General features: G+C 41.8%; 1 protein-coding gene and 3 long non-coding RNA genes across 5 annotated transcripts in view; 3 read left to right on the top strand and 1 right to left on the bottom strand.

Annotated features, from left to right (window-relative positions):
* The window catches only part of MTUS2 (microtubule associated scaffold protein 2), a 565789-nt gene that overhangs the window by 305046 nt on the left and 233183 nt on the right, over nt 1-27560 (bottom strand). The window contains 1 exon segment of the mRNA XM_042941853.1: nt 9826-10023. Coding sequence (XP_042797787.1) covers nt 9826-10023 — 198 coding nt within the window.
* Nucleotides 139-1360, top strand: LOC122222044. The gene is made up of 2 exons (XR_006203582.1): nt 139-306; nt 1293-1360. It is a non-coding gene; the product is annotated as an uncharacterized LOC122222044 (long non-coding RNA).
* Nucleotides 9849-27560, top strand: part of LOC122222115 — a 40438-nt gene continuing 22726 nt past the window's right edge. Inside the window, exon 1 of the long non-coding RNA XR_006203615.1 lies at nt 9849-9942. This is a non-coding gene — a long non-coding RNA (uncharacterized LOC122222115). The remainder of the gene's footprint in view (nt 9943-27560) is intronic.
* Nucleotides 11739-15854, top strand: LOC122221993. 2 transcript variants are annotated; one of them, XR_006203577.1, is made up of 3 exons: nt 11739-11815; nt 12143-12277; nt 15389-15854. It is a non-coding gene; the product is annotated as an uncharacterized LOC122221993 (long non-coding RNA). The 2 variants fall into 2 exon arrangements; XR_006203572.1 differs by having other exon boundaries at nt 15435-15851.

Below are 27560 nucleotides of genomic sequence, written 5' to 3'. Positions count from 1 at the left end.
TGAAATGTATTCTTTCTCCCTGAAAGTGGAAGATATTATCAATCTGTGGCCCCTGTCCACTGCCTTAAGGAAGATATTGCAAGGATCTTTATGAACCTTCCCAGCAGACAGCCCCGTGCGTGTTATGGCAACGCAAGAAAGCGTGCACTGTTGGCAAAGTTCCTGTAAGAAGTCAAGATGATTCTAGGAGTTAGGCTCAGTTGCTGTTTACTACTTCTTCTCTGTCATCATCCCCAGTGGTGTTAGTGTCGTGATGGAAGGTCACCCCTGACCTGTCATTTCTGCTACAGCTGAAAGCAATAAAAGGTATGAAAACACCCTCCCCCACACTTCCCATCTCTCATAGCCCAATAATCTGAGATGTGTGGCATCAGGCAGAGCGCAGGGGTGCGAGCGGGACTTCCAAGAACCTCACAGCCCTACATTTTACAGATAAAAAGCAGGCCAGCAAAACCTCCGAGCTGCTGTTTGTTAGTGTTCTGAAATTTCGATCTCCCATGGCAGGGTAAAAATAACAAAAGTAAGGTCTGGCCAGAAGGAAAGCAACTCTAATTTTGGCAGAGCTGAGGTCGCTCATCCCTGGTCTCCCCTATCCAAATGACTTGGCTCACAAATATCATAGTGATTGTTCTCAAATACAGTTCTTTTTTTTTTTTTTTTTTAACGTTTATTTATTTTCTTGAGACAGAGAGAGAGCATGAACGGGGGAGGGTCAGAGAGACACGGAATCTGAAACAGGCTCCAGGCTCGGAGCTGTCAGCATGGAGCCTGACGCGGGGCTCAAACTCATGGACCGTGAGATCATGACCTGAGCCGAAGTCGGACGCTTAACCGACTGAGCCACCCAGGTGCCCCCAAATACACTTCTGATTATTCACCACTTCAGAATCATAAATGGCTGCATAATTTTAACAGAAGAAAGCCACAGGATCCTAGCTCCTGAGAGCCAAAAGTGGGCAATTTATTTAATTCGATCTCTTCCAAGTTTATAACAAAAATCGGAGTCCAGTGAGGTTAACTGACCTTCCTCAGAACTGTCCTATTACCGTAAATGCTGATTTTGATGCATATCTTGCACACAAGTATGGCATATTTCTTATCTTGACCCCTTCCCACAGTCCAAGGATCCTTTCTTCATTAAATATCTTGAATAAGCTAGAACACGCTAGACTATGGCACTTAGAAACCTCTTGAGGGACAATATGATTTCCAACAGTTCTGTCCACATAGCTGAGTCTAGGTGGATAAATTAGATGTTACTTAAGCAATAAAGAAAATGTTTTCACTTACAGGCAATGCTGCATAGTACTCAGAAGAACCATGTTCTCCTTTGTAAATGAGTGTGAAGGAAGCAAAGAAAGAAGAAAAAAGGACTGAGTGGGAAGAATCTGGAAAATTAACAGCAAGAGTCAGTGAACACGATTCTATTTTTTCCTTATAAAGAATACTTTAAATTACATAATTACAGATTCCAGGGAAATAGGTATTTAAATCCATCAGTGACATGTGTTTGACTTCCTCATTTGCAGAGAAAATCAGAAGCTTATTTTGGTTTTTGTTCTCACTCTTCTCTTTTCCCCGCCCACCTAAATCGGATTGAGATATTTGACAAAGTAAGACCCTAGTACAATGGAAATTAGACTCTAGCGAAACGAGAGGCTGCGTGAAGCTCTTTACACACTGCAAAATCCAATGTTCCCACTTTTTCCTACAGACATTAGAAAGGCACAGAAATAAAATCAGATCCAACTCCCAGTTTCTATTTTGAGCAGAGGTTTTAAATGCCATCGGCTTAGATTAATGTGCTATGAATTAGTCACCTTGCATAAATATGTTTCATTTAAAGGAAACCCAAATGAATGTGTTTCCTTAAATGATAACATGCTAAGGGCATGGCAGAACCCTTTTAGATAAAGAAAACAAAACAAGACTTTCCTTGCCTGTATTTTATAAATTTCCAAACAGCGTGAAGCTTAAAGCCCAAAAGAGATACCCATGAAAATCTACCGATCGGCTTCTAGAACTGCCACCTTTAATGTTGCATAAATGATAAATGTTTCATCTTAATGTTCAGAGAGGTATTCACCGTACATGACAGAGGGGATTATAAAAATTTAGAAATGAAATAGACATCATCTCCCTGACTTATATGTTATCATTACCACTTTCCCATGCCAGACACAGTTAATCCATCAGGGCCATTTTTCCAAATGAGCTTTTAAATCCTTCTCAACATAGAACTTTATGCACACGGCCAATGAATGGAAATGGTCATTGAACCATTATCGTTATTAATATGCAAGGCCCTTTTCTGAGCACTTTGCCTTTCATCCATTCCATTTAATATTCCCAATCCTATGGTGGTTGTTTACACTTATTTCTATCTATTCTTATTTTACAATGGGAAAACAGAGGCCCTGAGAGATTAAGTAACTGGCCCCAAGTCACGGAGCTAGTGAATGGTGGAGACGGGACACAAACCCAAGCAGCCTACTTCCTTCACCACTATGCTATCTGGTGTCTTCAGAAATGAAAGCCAATGCCGGGGGGAGATGAGATTTTAACCTTCTTTTATGGAAAAAAAGTAAAGTAAAGTAAATAGTGCAATAAGCCTTCATAGTTCCATCATCCAGCTTCAAGGAATATGAACAATTTACCTATCTTTTTTTAGCTTTTTTCGGAGGTTTTTTTTTTTTTGCCAGATTATTTCATAGCAAAGCCAGAACACTGTCATAACCTAAAATGTGGAATAATGAGATCTGAAGATACAATGCAGTGGTGCTGAGACAGGCGGCGGGGGGGTGGGGGGCAGGGGAGGGGATAAAGGGCGTGAGGACTTTCCTTACCCTTACCCCCAACTCAGGAGGGTTAGGTGTTCCCCCTTTTATATGCCTCCTCCCCACCCACCACCCACCCACCAAACGCTATGCAGTCTTCAGCCATGGTCACACTCTCAGTTCCCTATGTGGATTTATTTTCACACTCCTGTCTCTCTGCTGGATTCTAACTTTGCTAGAATAAGATCATGGTGTCTCAGTCACAAGAGCTGCAGTGCTGAGCTCTGGGCTTATCCCACAACAGACGCTGAAAGAGGGCTGGTTTGGGGAAGGGAAAGTGGACAATCTGACAGTCACAAAACCAGACAGCCAAGAAAAATGGGGCAGCTCAACTAGACATGATAAAAATATCATCCCCGAAATTTCAGTTTACGTTTCTTACAACGAAAAATGGTCAACTTTTTAAAAAACAAAATGGGATACATTCACGCTCTAATCCGATCTCCAGGTGGACCTGATAATTATTTGAGTGTTTTGAAAAGGAAGTACAAAGATGTCAATAAGGCTTAATCTCAAATAGGCAAGAGCTTCTCTGAAATCTGACCTCACAGGTCCCTTTCAGCTCCTTTCTCCATGAATAAAAAATGACTCCCTCCTTGCCAATGGAACATGAAATAGATTAATGACTGTTTTAGTAGGAGTTATTAATAATACTTCTTGGCAACTCTGAACTTATTTTGAATTCATGTCAGATACAGAAAATCAGAAGTGTTATTTATGTAAATGTAGTTTGTGGTATTCATGAGCATAAATGCTGAAGTTAACATTACAAAAAGCTTTCCTATTAACCCTTAGTTTCATTGATTAATCTTCCAAAAAGGCTAGTGATTTTCCAGTTTAGAATATTATCTCCAGAACCCAAATCCTATTTGATAATTAAAAGAACATCTACTGACTTAAGTACTTCAATAAAAAATAAACGCTAAAACGTAATGAAAATATCTAACCTCTCCAATTAAGATATTTAATTTTGAAGACTCTTAAATTCTCCCATGAAAAGCCTCAATGGTAGGGTTTTATGCCAATTCTTTTAAAGTGCCTAATTATATGCAAGGAGATATATAGGTTATTAGAGATCTATGAAACTATTAAGTCAGTCTACATGATGATTTATCTCTGAATATAATTATACATTAAATGACCTATTATCTTTTCTACTCTTTGAGTTGTACAGATTATCCATAAGTACGCCATGGTCCATAGAAGTAACATTTTAGAGATTCCAGAAAACTATGAAACCCACACTGATGAAGAACTTCGCCAACTGTCAAAACCCATGAAAGTCTTAATGAAGTGAAAATAAGTTCCCAGTACAAGATACTTCTGAAAGCTGCTCAGGTTCCTCTAAGGGATCTCTCTTGCTCCATACTCTTACATAAGAGAAAATGATAGAGAATTTTCACTGGGAAAGAATTTCTCTTGACACTGTACTATTGTCAAGGCCATGTTAGGTATAACACGAAGGATACTAAAATTATCAAAGACCTAGCTGCTATCCTCAGGGAGCTGACAATCCGTAGGGGAGACAGGACATAGAAACAAGTAAGTACCACCAGCCGGTGTGTGATAATCCACAGAAGTGATCCAAGCAAGGGGCCACGGGAGTTCTCAGGAGAAAAGATGGTTTCTGGTTCACAGATGAAGGAAGACTTTTGAGAGGAAGTGGTATTTGAATTACGCCTGAAAAACTTACAGAGAAACTTGGTTGGGAGTAGGGGGAGAGCATTACGCGGATGAATGGTTTACACCAACACCACAAAGGAAAGCACAAAACCCTCAGAGAAAAAAGTGAACGATTCTGGTTGGCCAGCTGAGGGTGCACACGAGGGGATGGTGTGTGGGATCTGCCAGAGCAGATCATGGAGGACCTAGAACGTCCAGGAAGGAACTGTAGCAAGCGCAGGGGCACCATGGAGCAATCATAACAGGGGGGGAAGGGAAAATGATCTAGGACCACATGCGCTAAGGATGACAGAGTGATGACGCAGCGGGAATGGCTTAGGTGAGAGGTGCTACAGATTTAAAGTAAGGTGAGCAGATGAAAGAGGATGGAGTACATGAGAGAGTGAGAATGGACCAGATGTGACCACTGAATAGAAAGGACAACAAAAAGAAGGTGAGAGGAAATGCTGATCCCGAAATTTCCAGCCTCAGTAGCCCGATCACAGATATCATTAACAGAGTGACCGTGAGAGAAGGTACCGGTCTGGAAACGATAATAAAAGATTCATTTGGGGGAAATGTTCAATTTGAGACAATTTGGGTCGGCCTGTTGGAGGTGTTCGGCGTCGTGTGAAATGTGGGGCAGTGGTTCCAGAGAGAGGTTGAGGCGGCAGATCAGAGTCGGCAGAGTGTTCAAAGTGCTAAGAGCTGATAGTATGGATAAGATGAACATGGGGAAGCCTAAAGAATTGGCAGAGGGGTGCCTGGGTGACAGCTCAGGTCATGATCTCACAGTTTGTGAGTCTGAGCCCCGCATCGGGCTCTGTGCTGACAGTGCGAAGCCTGCTTGGGATTTTCTCTCTCCTTCCCTCTCTCTCTGCCCCTCCCCTGCTCTCTCTTGCTCTCTCAAAAATAAATAAACTTAAAAAAAAAAAAATTGGAAGAGATGCCTCGTGAGAACAACTTTGGGGAGCTCAAGCACATAAGGCCTCGGGGTACGGAACACAGATGACTCTACGAGGAACTAACTGGCAGGCACATGAGGGGATATGCCAGATATCGCAACCCCTCAAATTCAGGGGGTTTTCTCGATGCACCAATAGCTCTCCTACAAAAGATCTCCCAGAGCCCATCTCCACCTCCCAAAATACAACCCCTCTGAGAAACTCCCCGATCACCCCAATCAGAAATCAACCCTCCACCCCAAGCCAGGAACAATCACCCAACTTTGTATCATTTTGAAGGCTGTAGGCACATATACGCTTGTGTCGTGATCATTTATACAATGCCAGCCTCTCTGTCCACCTCGCCAGCTGTATTCCTACTTCCCCAAACGCTACTACCTCTCTGCACCAGGGAAAGAAACAAGAAGAAAGCCCTCATTTTTCTTTTTTTACTTTTTAAGTTCTTTGTCTCGTGAGCTCTGGTCTTCGCTCACCCCATGGAGAACATGTGGCAGATTCGAATGGAGACGACGTGGGAGGGAAACCATAAGGGGCCACTGCAAATACCACCATCTACATCATATTCTTTTTAGATAGAGATTTTCTTCTTTCTTGAGCACTCAACACGTTAGGTGCTACTCAGAATACACAATGAGATAAGATCCTCTACAGAAATTATTCTATCTTTCGGTGATACGAACTATTTTCATTAATGGTTAATTCATGAAATCCTCAAGTTTCCCTACTCCCCTCCATACCCTCCAAAAGTTTAACTTTAAATTGTACCTATCCACTGGGAAAATCAAGTCTACAGCTAATTGCTGATAGATCTGACAACTAGATACAGTTTAGGCTCTAATACATTACCAGCACTAAATTCCACAGTAATTTTTCTTTTCTAAGATTTTTTTTTTGGTTTGGTCTCTGAAAACTATTAAAAAAAAATTATGAGCTACACACTGGGTCAGACCTGCTCAAATATATGATTTAAAGTTTAAGCTTAAGTTAGGGAATTACTTTGTCTCTCTTCAGTTTAAATCTTTAAAAAAGCCGTGAGTTGCTAACTAGGGTAATTTGGTATTTTATTTGAGGTTCTAAAGGTACCAGCCTCACAATCTTCACGTGATGAACCTATAAAGGAGTGAAGGGGGCTGGGAGGGCTGTCACCTGCAATACAATGAATGTCAAGGTTCTGTACCAGTCCACAGGAACTGAGTGACTAGTTGGCAATTACAGGGAGGCAGCCTGAACCCACACAGAGCACTGCCTCGTGACGAGAGCTATCCCGTCTCAAAGGCAGCTTCTTCACAAGATGGAATGTTCTCTATCATTCAGTGTTTACACAGGGGCTGGCTGACAACCCAGGAAGTGGGGGAAAGGTGAGTTCAGTCTACAGGGTCCCTCCAGGCCACTCTGACTCTAACTTGCTTCACGAACAGGAAGAAAAGACTTTAAATCATGAGTGGTTCTTCACCTTATGTGGCAACTTTAAGGACTACATAGAAGAAGAACACTGGCCCAGGAGCCAGAATGAGTCACTTTGATCTCAGTTTGCTAGCTTTAAAATGAGGGGGTGGACTGGGTCCCAAGATACCCTGATTTCAGGGTCTCTTCAAAGGGCTTCATAATAGAAGTAATATGATCTAAGTACATACAGGCATAATTCATTTCTCTGTGTCTGCTCCATTTGTCAAAACTTTGTGGAAATGATTAAAAGACACGGAAGGGCCCTTGACTTAGTGCCCAGTGGGTCTGAAGACACGGTAAAGAACCAGAGTCCAGGGTGGAGAGTAGATTCCACACCCAACAGCCGAGACCCAGGTCCAGGGGAGCCCAGGGGTCTCTCCTCTCCACTCTCATTGTCACCTGCCCCTCAGGACCCTTTAGAAAAGCTGCAGGGAGAGCGAGCTGTAGCTAAGCCAAAGTCATCCAGGAAACACTAAGTTCATAATGAATCACTGTAAAGTGTCCTAAATATAGCATGCTTCGGTCATCGTGGACACTGTTCAGACTGTTTATAGGCACATGAGTATCTAAAAATATGAGCTGCGCACTTTCAAACAGTTCCTTATTAGAGTCATGTTTCAGATTTTGAGACATCTACTGTGCCATAATATAATTCCTAATTACTGTGGTATTCCTAAATGCAATTCTATGTGAATGTACTGTTTGAAGAAAGACCAATGTTCCAAGAAGGAAAAAGGAACCAGCTCTGATATGCTAGCTGTTTCCATGAGCTAAACCAACAAAGCTTTGCTCCTGTGGTTTGATCTAAGGACTTTTGGCTCTTTTGAGTGCCTCATATTTTACTTAATCCTTGTCATCAAAGCATCATCCCTCCACTAAAGAACAGAAACAAAATTTTTGACATTACATCTAACAACAAGTATTAGCAGGTGGTTAATGGCACTCAGATATCAATTCAAATAAGTGAGAAATTTTTCTGTGGTTTATTGGTGAAGTATAAATTTTACACATGGTTAGGTGGCAAATCAATTCTAATGCTGCTTTTTTAAAAACTGGAAAAGAATTCTAAATGCATATCTATTATGTATTAATAACTAATGCGTTACATATTCATAATTATGTATTAATAATTAATTTATTATTTTACTATGAAGTCTTTAAAGTAGGAGTTATTTTCCTTGGCACATAATGGCTCTTGCCTCCCTGGGTGCTCAGGGTGTCCCTCTCTAGCATCCGTTCAAGCAGATGTGAGAAGAAATGACGTAAGCACACCTGGAATTATTCTGTCCACACCTATCAGCTCTCCTTTAGCAAAAACTGCTACCATGGGAACGAAGCTCAATCATCCCGAGACGATTCTTATTTTTTAAAGAAACCAAGGCCTTAACTACTTCCTCGGAAAGATATATACCGAAAAATACTTTTTTTTTTTTTTATAATTACTCACTCATGCTGCTTCCTCTAAAAGAGAAACATGCCACCAGGGATTTTACTACTAAAAAAGATGACAAATAGTTGCCCCTATACTTAAAAATCTTCAGATTGTCAATACGCACACACGTGGGAAAATATGAGTTACACATTTGCAAAGAGCTCTTTCAGATTTTGAGAATCTGGTGAAATCCCTAATGACAAGTGTATTCCTGTGTGAAAGCAGTTCTGAGATACAGCACCTTTAGCAAACCAAGTGAGCAAAAAACCTCTCAGAAACTGCTTACAAACACATCAAGATAAAGGAAAAGGTAATGCATTATTTTTAGGAATAACTAGGTAGACCAAAATTTAGAACTTTGCAGGTATGAATGTGCCACGCATCATCTCTGTGAACCCAAGAAAGGATAGAGAAAGAGCAAGCTCGGAGAAAAGAAATTTAGAAAATAATATAAATCAATCTTGTTCTCCACCTCTCCCCTCCCATATACCCCGTCTTGTCCTCTGTTTCTTTCTCTTGCTACTTACTTCAGCACGATTCAACTACTGTAATCCCTCCCGAACAGCACTCCACATGAAAACCTCTAAGACTTCCCTGGTCCTCTGGCCAGTTCTTGCTAACCAATGTCCGAGATGTCATGGTTTCAGATCTAATAACAATGACTTTGAAGTTGATAGGCTGAGACGGGCTTTGGTCATCAAAGGCTCAGGTCAGTGGGGCGGCCTCCAGGTCTCCTTTAGAACGGTGGCTGTTTGTGACTTGCTCTGAGACTATTAATTCATACTTTAAAACACAGCTTCCAACATCAGTCTCGGGAGCCAGGCCTAGAGTAGCATCACTCAGCCAATGGGGACCTTTCTGGGCAGAACTGAAGAAGCTCAGCTCTACTTTTCTATTTTTCACACTGTTTAGGTAACTTTGAGAAATCCAGCCAAGTGCTCCACCAAAATGAAGCCATGACAGGTAATCCCAGGTGACTAAAAGGATTCTCACCACTAATATCTAATACATAATATGCTTCATGATAGCACAACATGGGAACACCTGTGTTGGATCTTTCTTTGACTTCTTACATAGAATCCATGAGCAAAGGGCTCCTGGAATCAGTACCTGGTTAAGTCATTTTCTAGATTTAAGTCTTTTTCTGGCACTCTAATTCCTCATAATTGAAAAAAATGATAGTGCCAAACAGGCCTTTTTTCCTTCAGTAGATCATTTTCTAAAGTCCTAACAATGGTAGATTAAGGAAGTAAATAATATAATATAATATAATATAATATAATATAATATAATATAATAGGAAGTCAAATCAACTCTTTCAAACACAAAGAAATGAAGCCGTTATACCCATATGCCCATATTGAAGAAATGCCCATATTGAAGAAATGAAGATATGGCCATTCACCTGCCCCGGTGTGGTCCTAGGGGCGTGACCCACAGGGAACAACGCAGCCGGCCCCGCCCACCCGCCCCGCCCACTTACGGTTGGCCAGTCTGCTCTGCTCCGGCTGCGCGCTGTCCGCGGACTGGGTGCTGGAGACCGAGGACACGCTGGAGCTCCGCACGAAGCCAAACGCCGCCAGCTTGGCTGCTGGGAGACGTGAGTATCCAGGAGGACGAAGTCCAGATTTTGGTAGATTGGATTTTGCAGCATTTGAACCGGAGGCTTTCTTTAAATCTGCTATAACGAACCCAAACCAAACAAACAAACGAAAAAAATCAGTTGACAACGAGACAGAGGAATACACAGACTATGAATAGTAATCTAACTCTATCATAAACTGAACACAATTGATGTTGTACAGTGCGGTTCAGCATAGTCACAAATACGTCTTTATGAGAAAAGCTCCTCGCTGTGGGCTGGGAGCTTCAGAGAACTTACACAGGAGGAGAGGCAGCAGGCAGATGAGAAAAGAACAGACAACTAGCCCTATTATACGGCCATAAATAAAGGTAGACAGTGCTTAGGACGCTGAATGGAATGAACTTGTACTGTTGCAAGCTACCCTAGAATTGTGAAAGTGACATACACCTTAGAGTCTGACATGCAATGGGTAAAGAGCCCTTGTGGTAAATATTCATCAGCAATTATAAACACTTGGTGAGAAACCAGAGAAGCATGTACAAAAGAGTTGTTTGCTAGCATTCCGTTCATTGTAGGAATGAGGTGAGCATAAACTGGGGAACTGGCCAGGTTGAAATCCAGTCTGTATGATTTACGGGCTGTGTAACCTTGGGCACTTGACCCAACACTTCAGAACCAATGGAAGGGACTGGTGGTGATAAAACTGGCCTCAAAGATATATTACAAATATTACTGCTTGTAAGAGAACTTGATGGATGCTCTAGTTAACACTACTAGGCTTTTTTTATTCTTTTTCCACGATGTGTTTTTATGTTAAACTAAAATTCGAAAATTAAACTAAGCTTAAAATTAGTTCCCAAATATGTGCAAAGCCGGCTAATTTTGAAATAATACAACATCATGTTATAAATTTACCATCTCAGCATGATGATGTCTGAATCAGGCTCTGTTCATAGCCGCTGCAATGATCATCTCCACACTAAAAGAGCCTTTCAATACCAGATAGAACCAGGATGTTATCACACACAAATGCCCTTTAATAGTCCTTAAAAGGAAAAAGGGGCGGGGCGCATGGGTGGCTCAGTCGGTTGAGCATCCAACTTCAGCTCAGGTCATGATCTCGCGGTCCATGAGTTCGAGCCCCGAGTCGGGCCCTGTGCTGACAGCTCAGAGCCTGGAGCCTGTTTCAGATTCTGTATCTCCCTCTCTCTCTCTGGCCCTCCCCTGTTCATGCTCTGTCTCTCTCTGTCTCAAAAATAAACGTTAAAAGAAAAAAAGATTAAAAATAAATAAATAATAATAATAAAAAGGAAAAAGGGGCAAGTGTCCTAATATTCTATATAAATTTCTAGTCAAGCCATTTAGGAACTTTCAGCTGCAGCCATATTTACTGTGAGTGCTTATATGCAGACCGTTCAGCAGCGTTCCTCACTCTTTATTATCTACTAAAAGATTAACCAGGTTGCAAACTAATAATAAAAGAAGCCATTTATTTTTTTTAACGACATCTAAAAATCAATGAAGAATCTACATTAGAAACAGATCTATGTGTGGAAATCTTTTTTTTTTCAATATATGAAATTTATCGTCAAACTGGTTTCCATACAACACCCAGTGCTCATCCCAAAAGGTGCCCTCCTCAATACCCATCACCCACCCTCCCCTCCCTCCCACCCCCCATCAACCCTCAGTTTGTTCTCAGTTTTTAAGAGTCTCTTATGCTTTGGCTCTCTCCCACTCTAACCTCTTTTTTTTTTTTTTTCCTTCCCCTCCTCCATGGGTTTCTGTTAAGTTTGTCGGGATCCTATATGTGGAAATCTTTAGAGAACCAACAGATGCCATGGTGGACCACTGGTGTCTCTTCCTCTACCGGGAGCTCTCCCTAAGAGTGAGTCTGTAGTCAGTTGCACATCCATGTGAAAACAGAATACGCACAACTCTGGTTTCTTGATTTCTGGGTCAGGAGGAGGAGAAGGAGGAGGAGGAGGAGGAGGAGGAGGAGGAGGAGGAGGAGGAGGAGGAAAAATTGGGTGAGTGCAGAGAGCTGGGGCTGCAGTATTCCCGATTCAGTTCTGTCCTAATGCTTGGGGGAAAAACGTTCAAATATGATGAGAAATAATCACTGCTTAATAAGTAATAATGGCCCTTCTGTATCAGCAATTAAATGCCATGTCAATGCCTCCAACTGTTCTCCTATCCTTTTGCGTACTTTTAGGTGATATCCCCAGAACAATGAAAGTATCCCCATGTATCAGATGCCATCTTCACACTAAGTTTATGCCAACTCAATTTTGAACAGCGCCTGTAAAACAGTAAAAGAGTTGCTAAAAAATCAGATGCAATTTCAACAGTAAGTATACACTAAACCCACTACATTTGGATACTAGTTTTGGTTATATATAACCTCTTTCCCAGCCCAGTTAATCAATAACTGACCTAAGGTTACATCAAGTCACATGAGAAGAACGTGGACTAATTTTTTTCCCAAGAAAACAAACCCATATTTGGGAATGAAGGAAAGTTCAAAATTTCTAACAGAGAACCTTGGCACGTAGTAAACATTCATTTAATATTTAAGAATGAAAACTTAGTTTCTTAAATCATTATGTAAGGCAATAAAGGCATGGGAAATGCTCAAGGAGGAATTTGTTCTACCCTACCCTTACCCATATTCAATGATTGTTCGTGCCGTTGGAAGAAAGGTAGCGGCAGAACGTGTAGAGAGAGGACTCAACAACGCAGGGACCCAAGTACACACGAAGTAAGGCTCTAAGTGACTTCCAGGCTTTCACTTTCCCTTAGTCCAGTCCAGCTCTCCCTTCCAATAAAGGCACATGGGGTGTGTGTGTGTGTGTGTGTGTGTGTGTGTGTGTGTGTGTGTAGGCTACTTGTGGGAGTATGTCTTGCCCCAACTCTCAGTATACATAATTTTTCTAAATTTTATATAATCTATACATCAAGCTACTATCCAACGGTCTCTCTTTCTACCAGATAAATCTCACAAATAGTTTACATACCTCTGGGGTTTGGAAGAGCAGGTCTTATTGTTCTTGAGAAACCACCAGTGTCTAGCACGGTGGTTTTGACGTTATTATTCAATCAAGTTTAGCTGAAGTTTGCAGTAATCAAGCTTGCACACATTAATGCAGCCTGTGTGTGAGCTGACCTGCACTGGTCTCTGCATGAGAATTAGGCTGGGCTGGGGCTCAAAACTCAGTCTTCTAAACAAGCACCTCAGCGATCCTCATTCAGTAGTGCCTGGACCACACTTTGAAAAGGTCAACAGAAGATGACATGCCCACTTGCCCTGTGAAAGGTGCTCTTGTGCATTACATTCAGCTGCTCTGAGTGAATGTGCCTTAGGTTAATCTTAGTTTCTCAAAAAAGGAATTTAATCAGAAAAATGTGCACTCCTTACTATTTTTCAAGTGCAGCATGTCAGGGGAATATGTTTTTGCAATTATTCAGTGTCCTTGGGCTATTTAAGAATATTGACAGAAATAACCTATCAAGGTGCATAATAAGCCCTCGGTAAACAAATGATAACAATTAATGTTAAATAAAACTGAGCACACATAAGAGAGACCCCTTCCACAATGGTGGCACAAGCCCCCTGGACACTTTCTCCAGTGAAACAACCATTATTAGTAAAAATTATTTTATTTTTTATTAAAAAAATGTTAATGTTTATTTTTTGAGAGACAGGGTGCGAGTGGGGGAGGGGCAGAGAGAGAGAGAGAGAGAGAGAGCGCCTGATGCGGGGGTCGAACCCGTGAATCATGAGATCATGACCTGAGCCAAAGTGGGATGCTTCACCGACTTAGCCACTCAGGTGCCCCAGTAAAAATTATTTTTAAAAAACAACAATCACTTGCAGTTTCCAGAAATTGTTCCAAAGGCATACAGTGAATAAAGAAACATTTACATATGGAAATCTACTAAATCCAGTAAAAATAGATTGGATGGCACTTGAGCCTAATGCACTCCTTTCCTCCTCTGCAACCCTGTCCATCTCAGCATGATGACAGCTCTCATGTGGGTGGCTGTGGCCAAGGCAACAGGTTTCCTCTCCCCCTGGCAAGAGGTACCACATCTCAGCGGGAGAGGCAGGCTACCACCATTTCCCACCCTTATCCCTCCCCTAGGTCCATGTTGCAGAGGCTAAATTACATGCAAGCAAGAGGCTAAGAGGTCAGAGGACCCTTCACCCAGTCCCAAGTAAAAAGGCAGAGGCACTACCCCAGGCACAAAAGGCCAAAAATCACTGTTGTCCTGGCTTACTTGTAGGCTAGAGGTTCAATATCAGGAGACGTAAAGGGAGAAGACCAGAAGCTACTGCCCCCCCCCACCCCTGCCTAGCACCCATTTGTAAATCAGGAGTGCCACTCCTAGAGGGACAGACCACTGTCCCTACCACACCCCCCAGCAGAGTCATGACTAAGAGATTTGCCCAATGGTAGAGATTGGCCATAAGAATGAATATCACTGAAGCACTCTGCAATGCTCACATTAAAAAAGAATGATGGGGCTTCTAGGTGGTTTAATCAGTTGAGTGTCTGACTCTTGGTATCAGCTCAGGTCATGATCTCATGGTTTGTGAGGTTCTGCACTGTCAGCGCAGAGCCTGCTTGGGATTCTCTCTCTCTCTCTCTCTCTCTCTCTCTCAAAATATATAAACTTTAAAAAAAAGAAGAAAGATGTCGCAGCAACAAAGTAAATCTAAATGGACTAAATGGACTAAAAGTCCATCTAAAGACATTGAAAAAAGATAAGCAAACGAAGTCTGAGCAGAAGGAAGGAAATAATAAATACTAGGATGGTAATAAATATAACAAAATGGAAAAATAAAAGAGAAAGTCAACAAAATCAAAAGTTGGTTTTTAGAAAGATCAACAAAGTCGACAAACCTTTAATTAAACTGACCAAGGAAAAAAGAGAGAAGACTCAATTTGTAAAATTAAGAATGAAAGAGGGGACATCACTGCTAATCTTGCAAAAATAAAAAGAATTATAAGGGAATATTATGAACAACTATATCTCAACAAATCAGACAACCTAGTGAAAGGAACAAATTCCAGAAAAACACAAAGGAAAAAAAAATAGAAAATCTCAATATACTTACAACAAAGAAATTGAATTAGTAATCCAAAAACTTCCCACAAAGAAAAGCCCAGCACAAATGTCTTTGAGAGAGAATTCTATCAAGCATTTAAATAAGAATTGACACCAGTTCTTCACAAATTATTCCAGAGAAACAGAAAGAGAGAGGGAGAGAGAGAGAGGACACTTCTACACTCATTCTATAGGTCAGCGTTACCTTGATAACAAAACCAGACAAAAACATCATGAGAAAAGAAAATAATTTCTTCCATATGCAAAATTCTCACCAAATAAATAGCTAACTAAAACCAGCTACATATAAAAAGTATTACATACTGTAACCAAGTGCGATTTATCCCAGGAATGGAAGATTGGGTTAACATGGAAATCAACGTATTGTACCACAGGAAGAAAAATGACATGGCCTTCTCAATAGATGCAGAAAAATCTCTTGACCAATAACAAGATCATCTCATGATAAAACACCTAACAAACCAGAAACAATAGAAAGATGTCCTCAACCTGATGAGTGGATGAAAACAAAATGCATAGCTAACACCATACTCATGGAAAAAGACTAAATGCTTCTCCCATAGATCAAGAACTAGGCCAAGATGTCTGCTTTCACCACTTCTACTCAATATTTTACGGAAGGTTCTAGCCAGGGCAATTGGGCAAGAAAATTAAAAGCCACGCAGGTTGGGAACAAGAAGCAAATCTTTCTCGTTTTGTAGATCACACAATCTTGTATGTAGAAAATCCTGTGAAATTTCTGAAAACGATTAGAATAAACGAGTTCAATGTATAAAAGTCAACTGTATTTCTTATATACTTGCAATAAATAATCCAAAAGTGAAATTAATAAAGTTTCATTTACAACATCAACAAGATAAAATATTTAGGACTGTCAGATTCCCCTTTTTTATGTTTAACTGCGAAGAGTTATCAGGTTTCAAAACCCACGCCCCTCTTATACTCCCTGCCCCCTTGCACCCCACATCTGGGAAAGCTGATAGGAAAGCCCAGGGCTGCCCCCTGAGGCCGAAGAGTGAAACTACACAAGCCCCAGTCCACTTCCAAGGGCACTCTCCCCACCCTGCCCCAACCCCTGACAATACGATAGGCTGAGCCAGGATCCTTCCCTCGCTCATTCAAGTCATTTCACACCTGCGGGAGAGGCCAGCACTGCTCTCCCCAGACACCTCAATTAGTAAGTAAGAAACTCCCTCGTAAACTGCTTTGCGTCTGGCATCGTCAGTCTTGACACCTAAACCAAATTTGGGGTGGGGTCCACCCTGTCTCTTCAGGGTGACCACAACAACAGGTGGCGTGACCAGGATGCGGAGACGGAGACCACCATCACGGGGGGCCTTTCTTCGTGGTTTGCTTGCAAGCTGGCTCTGCTGCCTAACAGAAAACATGCCCTTGGAGTTGCTGCTGGCTGGCTAGCTCGTGCTTTGAGGTATGCTGCTCTGTTCCGCGTTAGAGAGTCCTGCGGAGCCTCTGTCAGGGACTAACCTGACCCCAGGGGGAAGTTGCAATAATTAACTGGTTTTTTGGAGACAGGAATATGTGACTGGGGCGGGGTCCTTGGCATGGCCTTGGGACATGTATCTTAGCCTGGACCTCTCTGCACGTCTTACAGCGGAGTCGTAACTGACGCCAGACTCGGGGAAAAGACCACCTTGTGCTGCATACAGGTCCACTGGGTGATCACTCATGAGAAAAGCAGTCATTAGGGGTAAAAAACAAAAAAGAGAAAAAGCCATTATGTGAAGTGCTGAGGTCAGCACTCCTAACAGCAAATGGCTCAGCAGGACTCTGTTGCTGCTGCTGCCGCCTATGCCTCTGTTGCAACAAAAATCCTGATTCTCAGGGTTATAGAGAAAAATACCCATGGCATCTCTTCAGTATAGTGAAAGGGGTTAATTCGAATCCTCTTTAAGCCTGGGGTCCTTAAATCCTACAAAGTAACCCCAGCCATGGGGGAGGCCTCCAACCCTGATGATACTGATTTGAAGCTCTCTGGAGGAAATCTAGAAATACAGGCGGAGAAGAGAGAATCCTTAGTAAAAACAAAGGGGAAAGAAAAGAATAGGGTGGTGGGGGAAGGAAGAAGAGAAGAAGTCCAGATTTGGCAGAATAAACAAAAAACGGAAACAGAGGGCTACAGCTGGACCCAAATGGAAATCCAAAATTTACTAAAAGAATTTATCCACCAAAAGATACAAGGGCACTGACTTTCGCACCTTGACAACATAGCTTCTGAATTAATCTTAACATCTCCTTAAATGTACCAACTGGCAAAACTTTGTGCCTCTAATCAATACTGGGGCTCAAACTACAGCTCTACCTGGGGATCTCCTTAAATTTAAAAAATGTATCCCCTATAACATTGTATCATCTTAAGGGAATTACTGAACAAGACATGAAGGAAACTCAGATATGCTTCACCCTAACCATAAGAATTACCATCTTGCCCAAATTCCCCAGCGTCAGAGCAGCCACTGCCCTACGCTATCCCACAGCGGGCATGAACGCTCTATGACTGATACGTTTGAAGAGAGGTAAGTTTTTGACCCATAAAAACTTGGCTTGACAAAATGGGACGCTGCAGGCCATCCCTACAGTTAAGGCAGTGATATGACTTGGTGTACATTAAAGCGAGGCCCGCAAGAATTGAAACCCTTCCTACAGGACCACTGCCGTTCATTTAACAAGCCAATCTGGCCCATTCTTGGCCCCTCAGTCACTGTTTTCCTTCACTTCTGAAGAGACACAGCAGATCTTCATGCAGCGGCTACCCATGGGCTAGCTCAACAGCCTAGCCACCACACAATCTCTGCAGGCTAGATCTCGACTGGATCCAACCTTTCTCTGGGAGCGTAGGTGCACACACATTACAGTGATAACATCTCCCTTTGAGGACACTCATCTGACACACTCATTCAGAACATATAAATACAAACAGGCTCACTGAAAAGGGATAGGCTACTGTCTTACACACAGCGCAAGGCCCTGCCACTTTAATTAAATTCCTAAAAATTATTTGGTAAACTGGGGGGTACTCCATCCCTGAGACTGTCAAGAAACAGCTAGTGATGTTGTCAGCATCCAAAAAATGAAAAGAAGCCCAGGATCTTTTAGACTCTTTTGGGTTCGGAAGGCAAAATATTCTTCATCTGCAAATTTTACTTAAGCACATTTATGCTGTTACTTGCAAACTGGCTCACCTTCGGTGGGATCCCCTCCAATAAAAGGTTCTAGGGGCGCCTGGGTGGCTCAGTCGGTTAAGCGTCTGACTTCAGCTCAGGTCAGGATCTCGTGGTCCGTGAGTTCGAGCCCCGCGTCAGGCTCTGGGCTAACGGCTCAGAGCCTGGAGCCTGCTTCCGATTCTATGTCTCCCTCTCTCTGCCCCTCCCCTGTTCATGCTCGGTCTCTCTCTGTCTCAAACATAAATAAACGTTAAAAAAAAAATTAAAAAAAAAAAAGGCTCTAGAATCTGCTCAAATAGCAATCGACACACACTTTCATTAGTGCCCTTGGAGATGCTCTCACTGTGGAGCTTTAGCAACCTCCTCTCATGCCTTCTGGAGTCCCTAGACGACCAATAATGGCTATAAGTTGCTCATGGGATTCCGTGTAAGAAACTGCCCTCATCGGTCCTGCAAGACACCATATTAGAGTGGCACTTGCTAGGTACATACTGTCTCCCCTAAAAAGTAAAGCTCTCATCTGCCCTGAACATGTGGCCCTCCACACCAAGGTCCCCAATATGCCTTAGGTTATAGAAGTAGAAGCTCACAAACTCAGCAGAGGTAGCTTGGCCTTCTTGCTACAGGGTGGAACCAAACCTGGGTCCTATGGCATAGCCCACCTGCAGAAGGGGGTGGCCTCCTTGTCCTCAGTCCCTTATCTGATGTCACAGTGTGAGAGGAGATCACTACTCCCCCAGACCCACTGGCTACCTGGGGAGCCCGCTAGGATCAACTGATGAACAGCAATGCGAAGTCTGTGTATTTTCCAGGTGGGAACATAACTGACACACACACGACTGAGCTTGTTAAGAGCTACTGCTTTTAATCCTTTAACCAAGATGTTCCTGAACAGGATACAACCCAACGGTCAGCACACTTAGACAAACCTCAGAGAGTCTTCTAACACAGGATGCTCTGGTCAAAGTCAGTCCCATGTGAACATTTGTATACTCTTGAGCCATTGCCATTGGCCTGGCTGTCTGGTCTAGCCAGTGGCAGCAACGGTTACCCTTTTTAAGGTTAAAAAACCCTCTGAGAATCTTTCTGCACTACAGAGACCCAAAACATAAAATTAAGGTGACACGTGTTTCTGCACTTCCTACAGCCACAATACAAGCTCCCACTATGACAGTCCTTATCCACTTTTGGAGTTCTAAACATGACTAATAGTAAACAAGGCAATCATTTTGTTTCTCAGAAAACATAAAGCTGGGCGCTTGAACAAGGCATTCGATGGAACTTTCACCTTCCTTAATGGCCTCAGGCTGCAAGCCTCAGACGGCACTATAGTGGCTTACTCAACAAGTTCAAATTCAACTAACTATAGTACATTTTAATCATCAAACATCAGGGCTCTCCCTCTCTCCCCATCTAAGAAAGCTCAGAAGCAAGCCTGGTGTCCTCCCCTCGGTGCCTATGACAAAGTCAAACCACACAAGCACCTGCCTGAGTACAGACCACTCACCCTGCCTACTCCCTAACCACAAAAACTTCAAGTGAAGCTCCTTTCCTTGCTCTCTCTCAATCCATATGGACCTGCTTCGAAGGCCTGCTCTGCTCTCTCCAGAAACATGAAATATGTAGATAGCCAAGCTTTTTACACACTCTTGAGGTATGTATGCGGCATCATCAATCCCCACTAGGAAAGAGAAGCAAATGAGGGCCTTCCATTTCATTGTCTAAGGTAGCTATGCAATCCCTTCATTGGCAAAGTTCCAATGACAGCTGACCCTTGAACGATAGAGGTTTGAACTGTGTGGAGCCACTTATACGTGTTTTCTAATAAATGCAGTACAGTACTGTAAAAGTATTTTCTCTTCCTTATGATTTTGTATAACATTTTTCTTGTCTCTAGCTTAACTTACCATAGGAATACAGTATATACTATGTATAACATACAAAATATGTGTTAATCAACTGTATGTTATCAATAAGGCTTCTGGCCAATAGTAAGACTTCGGGTTAACAGCTATCAGTAGTGAAATAGTTGGGGAGACAAAAGTCACACACAGATTTTCGACTGCACAGGGGGATCGGTGCTCTTAATCCCCACATTGTTCAAAGGTCAACTATATGGCAGAACCAAAGTAGAGGGTTTTTGGGTTTTGCTTCGTATTAATTTTCCTTACACCAAAGTGCTTGAAAAGTATGAAATACACTGCCTCTAGACTATGAAGCTATTTCATGAAAAGGCCATTCTGTAATATTTCATTTTGCTTTACTATAAATCCAAATTACCTGCCTACTTTCCTAATCCTAAATGAGAATCTAAATAAATTTGGGGGTTCAGGTATATTTTCAAGGTGGCTACATCAGGAATAAATTTAATACGCAAAGTGTAAAACATATTTTCTGAAAACTACAAAACATTATCAAAAGAAATTAGAGAATACACAAAAAAGTAGAAAGCAATCATGGATTAGAACACTCAATGTTGTTAAGATGGTGCTACTCCCCACATTGATCTACAGATGTAGTGCAATCCCTATCAAAATCCTAGCTGGCTTCTTTTCAGAAACTGACAAGTTGATCCTAAAATTCAGATGGAAATTCAAGAAACACAGAATAGTGCAAATTTTGAGAACACAAACAAAAAGTCCCTGATCTTGAAAAAAAAAAAAAAGTTAGAAGATTCACACTTCCCATTTTCAAAACTCAGTACAAAGCTAGAATAATCAAGACTGTGTGGTACTAGCGTAAGGACAGACACAGCTTAAAAGAGAACTGAGTTCCCAGAAATAAACTCAACATGTGTGGTCAGCTGAATTTCGACAAAGCTGCCAAAACCATTCAATGGGGGGAAAGAAATCGTTTGTCGACCAAAGGTGCTGGGACAACTGGATACATATGTGTGTAAGAAGGATGTTAGACTACTACCTCTCGGCATATTAAAAACATTTCAAAAATGGATTAAAGACTTCAATGGAGATGCCAAAACTATAAAACTCTTAGAAGAAAACATAGCTATAAATCCTCATGATGCTAAAACTATAAAACTCATAGGGAAAAAAAACATAGCTATAAATCCCCATGACCTCAGATCAGGCAATAATTTCTTATATGTGACACAAAAATCATAAGCAACAAATGAAAAAACTGAGTTTCATTCAAGGTGAAAGCTTTCACAATTAAACCACAATGAGATAGCACCTCGTGCCTGTTAGAATGGCCACCATCAAAAAAGGTAAGAGAGAAATGCTGGTGTGGAAGGGGAGAGAAAGGAACCCTTGTGCACTGCCCCTGGGCTTGGAAATTCGTACAACAACAATGGGAGACAACACTGACAACCTTCAAAAAAGTAAAATAACCCAGCAATTCCACTTCTAGGAATATATCCAAAGGCAAAGGACATAAAGAAGATATGTGCACCCCCATATTTATAGCAGCATTATTTACAATGGCCAAGACATGGAAACAAGGGTCTATCAATGGATGAATGGATAAAGAAGTTATTTTACATACACACACACACACACACACACACACACACACACACATGAATATCATTCAGCCATTAAAAATGAGAAAAAAAAGTGAAAGGCAAATACTGTATGATCTCAAATCGAGGATCTTAAAACAAAGAACAACAAAAAACCCCAAAACAAACTCACAGAACAAAGAGATCAGACTTGTGGTTACCAGAGGCAGGAGGTTGGGAGAGGGGGAACTGGAGACAGACGGTCAAAAGGTACAAGCTTTTAGTTATAAGATAAATAGGCACTGGAGGTGTAAAGTACAATGCGATGACTAAAGCTAACACCTGCTGCACAATATCCAGGAAAGTTGTCAAGAGTAGATCCGAAAAGTTCTTATCACAAGGAGATGATATTTTCCTGTATTCTTCCTTCTTTTGTTTTGATTGTATCCATATGGAAGATGGATGTTAGCTGAACCTCTTGTGGTAACCATTTCACAATATATGTAAATCAAACCATCATGCCATAAGCCTTTAACTTATGCAGTGATATATGTCAATCATTTCTCAGTAAAACGGAGAAAAAATGTGAAAAGCTTTTAGGTTGAAAAGACACTACCAAGAAAGTAGTGGGGGGAGGGGCCCCTGGGTGGCTCAGTAGTTAAGCTTCTGACTCTTGACTTCAGCTCAGGTCATGATCTCATGGTCCGTGAGTTTGAGCCCCACTTTGGGCTCTGTACTGACAGTGCAGAGCCTGCTTGGGATTCTCTCTCTCTCTCTCTCTCTCTCTCTCTCTCCCTCTCCCTCTCCCATGTGTTTTCTATCTCTCTCTCAAAATAGATAGATAGATAGATAGATAGATAGATAGATAGTAGTGGGGGGGAAACAACCTAAGAATGGGAGAACACATTTGCAAAATATATATCTGATGGCTTTCAAGTAAACAAAATGTATGGATAACTATATAACTCAACAATGAGAAGAAAAGTAACCAAATTTTAAAATGAGCCAGGATTTGAGTGGACATTTCTCCAAAGAAAATATACAGAGTGCCAACAAGCATATGGTAGGATGAATAATATCCTTAGGCATCAGGAAAATGCAAATCAAAACCTTAATGAGACACCACATCACGCCCACTAGAATAACTATGACAAAAAAGACGGACATTACCAAGTATTGGCAAGATAGGGAGAGAATGGTACCTCATACGCTGATGGTAGGAATGTAAAATGGTGCAGCCACTTTGGAAAACAATCCAGCAGTTCCTCAAAAGGTTAAACACAGAGGTACCATATGACAGAACAGTTCTACTTCCAGGTATATTCCCCAGAGAAATGAAAACATATGTCCATCCACACAAAAACTTGCACATGAATATTCATAGCGGCATGACACATAAGAGACAAAGGCAGAAGAATGCAAATATATATCAGCTAATGAATAGATAACCGAAGCATGGAATGCCAATGCCAATACACTGGAATATTTTTTAGTCATTAAAAGGAATTAAGTACTGATACGTGCTACAATATGGATGAACCTTGAAAACATTAACTCAAGTGAAAGAAGTTAGACACGAAAGACCACATATTGTATGATTCTACTATATGAAATGTCCACAACAGGAAGTTCTGTAGACATAGAAAGAAGTTTACTGGTTGCCAGGGGCTGGGGCTTGGGGAAATGAGCAGTGCCTGACAATGGGTACAGGGTTTCTTTCTTTTTGGGGTCATGTAAATATTCTAAAATTGATTGTGGGGGTGGGTGCACAATTCTGCGGGTGTGTGTGTGTGTGTGTATGTGTGTATCCTTCTAAAGGGTGAATTCTATGTAGCATATGAATACATCTCAATAAAGCTGTTGCATCAAAATAGAAGGCTTTCAAAAAGAACATATAATTCTTGTCTTTGGTTGAGTAACAGGCTTACACTAAGGTAGAGCAACGCTATCATTCCAATCTCTGTCAGCATCACCATTGTCAAAGGGCCTGTATCAGAGAGAATTTGGTCTATCATTGTGTGTCCTCCACAAAAAAAAACCCTTCTGAGAGACAGGTGAATGACACACTTTGTACAGCAGATCAAAGTCCCTTCCAAATGGATTTAATGGTAATGGAGAAATTAATGAAAATAACTTCAAAATTAATAAACATCTATGGAAAAAATCCCCTCTGGGATCAAATATTCAAGTCCCACGCACAGAAGCTGAAGTATACTCGCTTATTTTTATTAAGGCTTTATATTCTTGCAAAATTTTGTCCAAGAAAACCCCATAAAAATAAATTTCTGTTTGAACAACAAAGGAGGTTTTGCTGCTACTGGATGTTTCAATGATGTGTCGCTCTTTCAAAGTGATGCTATTTTTTCTTCCGAGACAGAAATCTCTTGAAGAGTGCAAATCTTCACATTTCAATGAAACTTGAAGAAGTAGGTTTGTTCTTGCCTGTTTCCTTTTTGTATTGATTGTCCTTTGAATATATATTTAAATAAATATTTCTGCTCAAACTATCTCGATCAACTAGGACCAACTGTAGTGCTTTTAAGGTTCAGTACTATATTGATAAAGGTCCATGCATCACTGTCCAACCTTCTTGTCATCCAGGCAGTAAAACAGACTTTAAGAAAGGAAATGGATCTTAGTCCAATCCAATATCCATTCACGGACACCCACCACTGGCAAGCACTTCACGAGGTACTGTGGGAAATTCACAAACGAAGAAAAAGCATCCCCAAGTAGGGCTTATAGCCTACCGAAGTAGAAAGGGGGGAGCAAGGCCAGAACAGAGGCAGGACCTCGTGCTGGAGGAATAAAAGACCTAAAACGAAGGCAAAATCAAGTAGAGTGGTTCAGAGTTTTTATGCGAGGCCCATTTTTTTTCCTTGTAATTTTATGTCGGAGAGGTGGTTTTCTTCCTGGCATATTTATATGTACAAGGCAAGGTATTATTTGAAGCCGTTTTTTTAGATCTTCCTAGATCTTCCTAGTTGCTCTGATAAAGTTTCTTCTTTTGCAGACATTCTGCAGAGAGGCGGTTTGCTTTTTCAAACCGCTGAGAAGGAACTCCTCTTTCACCTTGCTCAGGACTATGCACAAACAGCAACTCTTTTAACCAAGTGTCCTTCACACCGGGAAACCGTAAACAAAATTCTTTAATAACAAGGCCACAACTCTCCCGCGGGAGAAAAGAAGGACACAATTAAACAAAGCAAGGGAAGGGGCATCTTTCAGGGTTGTTACCAAAGACGTGGGCTTGATACAATTACCATCAAGGGTATAATCTCAGGCCAGACTCCAAGTCTTTGAGCTTCCAAGATGCCCTCCCCTGCAATGATCTTCACCTCCTCCTATCCATACCCTCCACAGTGAATCCCCTCCTACTGCCTTGTGTGACAAGTAGAACACTGAGGGTGTGAAACTCCTCGGGCTATACTGTAAAAGACATTACAGCTTCCTCCTTGGTCTCTTGATCTCTTTGGGGGAAGCCGAGCACCATGTCACAACATTCAAGCAGCCTTGTGTGGAGACCCACAGACAGGGAACTGAGGCCTCCTGCCAGTAGACAGCACCAACTTCGCAGGTGTGTGTGAGTCAGACACCCGGGAAATGGGTCCTCTAGCCTCCAGTTTTCAGATGACTGCAGATTAGCTAACATCCGACCCTCTGCAATTTGAGGACAAGGCTCAATTCAGCGGGGCATTCTCTCCACCAGCTCAGTGATGCCTCAGCTTTACACAGGGACTGTCCCGGTTTCAGCTGTAGAAGTCCCACATCTTGGGAAACCCCTGAGCACCACCAGGAACACCAGGATGGCTGATCACGTGGGATTTATGGCACCCAGGCTTAACTAGCAACTTCAACATTTATAGAACAGTTGTGAATCTGGATATAAGTGGAGTTCCGGAGTGTGAAGAAGGATGAAAAGGAGGGAGACGCACCAACAGGAGTGACATGGAATGAGCTGCCAGCCAGAAGGTAGGGTAAATTCTCTAATCCGGAGATGATTCCATCATCTTAGCAAAGCCAAATCATCAACACTGAAAAGAAAAGCTCCAGTGCTGGGAAAACTTGTTAGCCACACGCAAAGGGGTGTAGCTGGACCCTCACCTCCCACCACATGCAAAACTGAACTTGCAATGGATGACCGATCTACATTTAAGAGATAAAACCATAAAACTCTTAGAAGAAAACACAGACAGAAGTCTTCATGAACTTGAGTTAGACAAAGACTTACAACAAAAGGCAAAACAGAGAAACTGGACGTTATCAAGATTGAAAACTTTTTTATTTCAAATAAGTCAATCAAGAAAGTCAAAACCACCGAATGGGGGGAAAAAAACATATTGCAAAGCATGTACATGATAAGGGACTTGTATTGAAGTTATTCAAAGAACTCTGGAAACTCAATCCAATTTAAAAACAGGCAAAGGGGGAAGCTGGGTGGCTCAATCGGCTGAGCATCTGACTGTTGGTTTGGGCTCAGGTCATGATCTCACAGTTGGTGAAATCAAGTTCAGCACTGGGCCTTGCGCTAACGGTGTGGGTGGAGCCTGCTTGGGATTCTCTCTCTCCTCCTCTCTCTCTGCCCCTCCCTTGCTCATGTGCCCTCTCTCTCTCAAAATAAATAAAGAAACTTAACAAAATGGGCAAAGAATCCAAGTAGACAATTCTCCAAAGAAGATACACAAATAGCTTATATGCATGGAAATTTTCCAACAAACACATAATCACATGCTCAACATCTCCAGTCACTGAAGAATGTAAATCAAAACTGTAATGAGACACTACTTCACATCAAGAGGAGAGTTAGAATTTAAAGAGCTGATAATACCGAGTGTAGGGGAGGCTACAGAGAAATCAGAATCAAGCCCTGACGGAGGGACTATAAAATGGTACGATGGCTTTGGAAAACAGTCTGGCCGTCCCCCCAAATTTAAATACGGAGTTACCTACAATATCTCAGCAATCCCACTCGTAGGGGCACATCCAAAAGTAAAGACAAATATTAACACAAAAACCTGTACGCACATGCTTACAGTGGCATTATGGATAACAACCAAAAGTGGCCAAAAGAAGCCAAATATCCGCGCCCCTGATGAATTTACAAATCAATTGTGACATGTCCATTCAATGAAGTATCCTTCAGCAATAAAAAGGAATTGTTAGGAACGGAACTGTGTTCTTCCACCCTGTGTACGTTGAAGCCCTAACCCTCAACGTGAGTATATGTGGAGACAGACCTTTAAGGAGGTAATTAAGGTTAAATGAGGTCAGAGGGATGGGGCCCTAATCCAGTAGGACTGGTGTCCTTAAACAAAGAGGAAGAGACACTAGCGATCTCTCTCTGTACATACACACAGAGAACAGACCATGTGAGGACACAGTGAGAAGGTGGCCATCTGCAAACCAAGAGGAAAGCCCTGGCCAGCAGCTAATCCTGCTGGCACCTTGGTCTTGGGCTTCCAGCCTCCAAAACTGTGAGAAAACACGTTTCTGCTGTTTAAACCACCCAGGCTGTGATTTTCTATTATGACAGCTCAAGCAGACCAATATAGGACGGAGGTAAAACATTAGGGCAAATGAAAGAAGCCAGACACAAAGGGCCACATCTTATAAGACTGCAGTATATGGAATGCCCACAACAAACAGATCCATAGAGGCAGAGAGTAGATGATTGGTTGTCAGGGGCTGGGGCTTAGGGAAAATGAGGAGTGCCTGATAATGAGTATAGGGTTTCTTTCTTTTTAGAGTCACGAAAATGTTCTAAAATTGATGGTGGTGATGGTTGCACAACTCTGTGAACAGACTTAGAACCACCAGATTTACAATTTAAATGAGTGCATTGTATGGTATGTGAATGC

The sequence above is a fragment of the Panthera leo genome, chromosome A1 (genome assembly GCF_018350215.1).
Source record: "Panthera leo isolate Ple1 chromosome A1, P.leo_Ple1_pat1.1, whole genome shotgun sequence".
NCBI lineage: Eukaryota > Metazoa > Chordata > Mammalia > Carnivora > Felidae > Panthera > Panthera leo.
The sequence above is the reverse complement of the archived record's forward strand: the minus strand, read 5'-3'. Positions and strand labels throughout refer to the sequence as shown.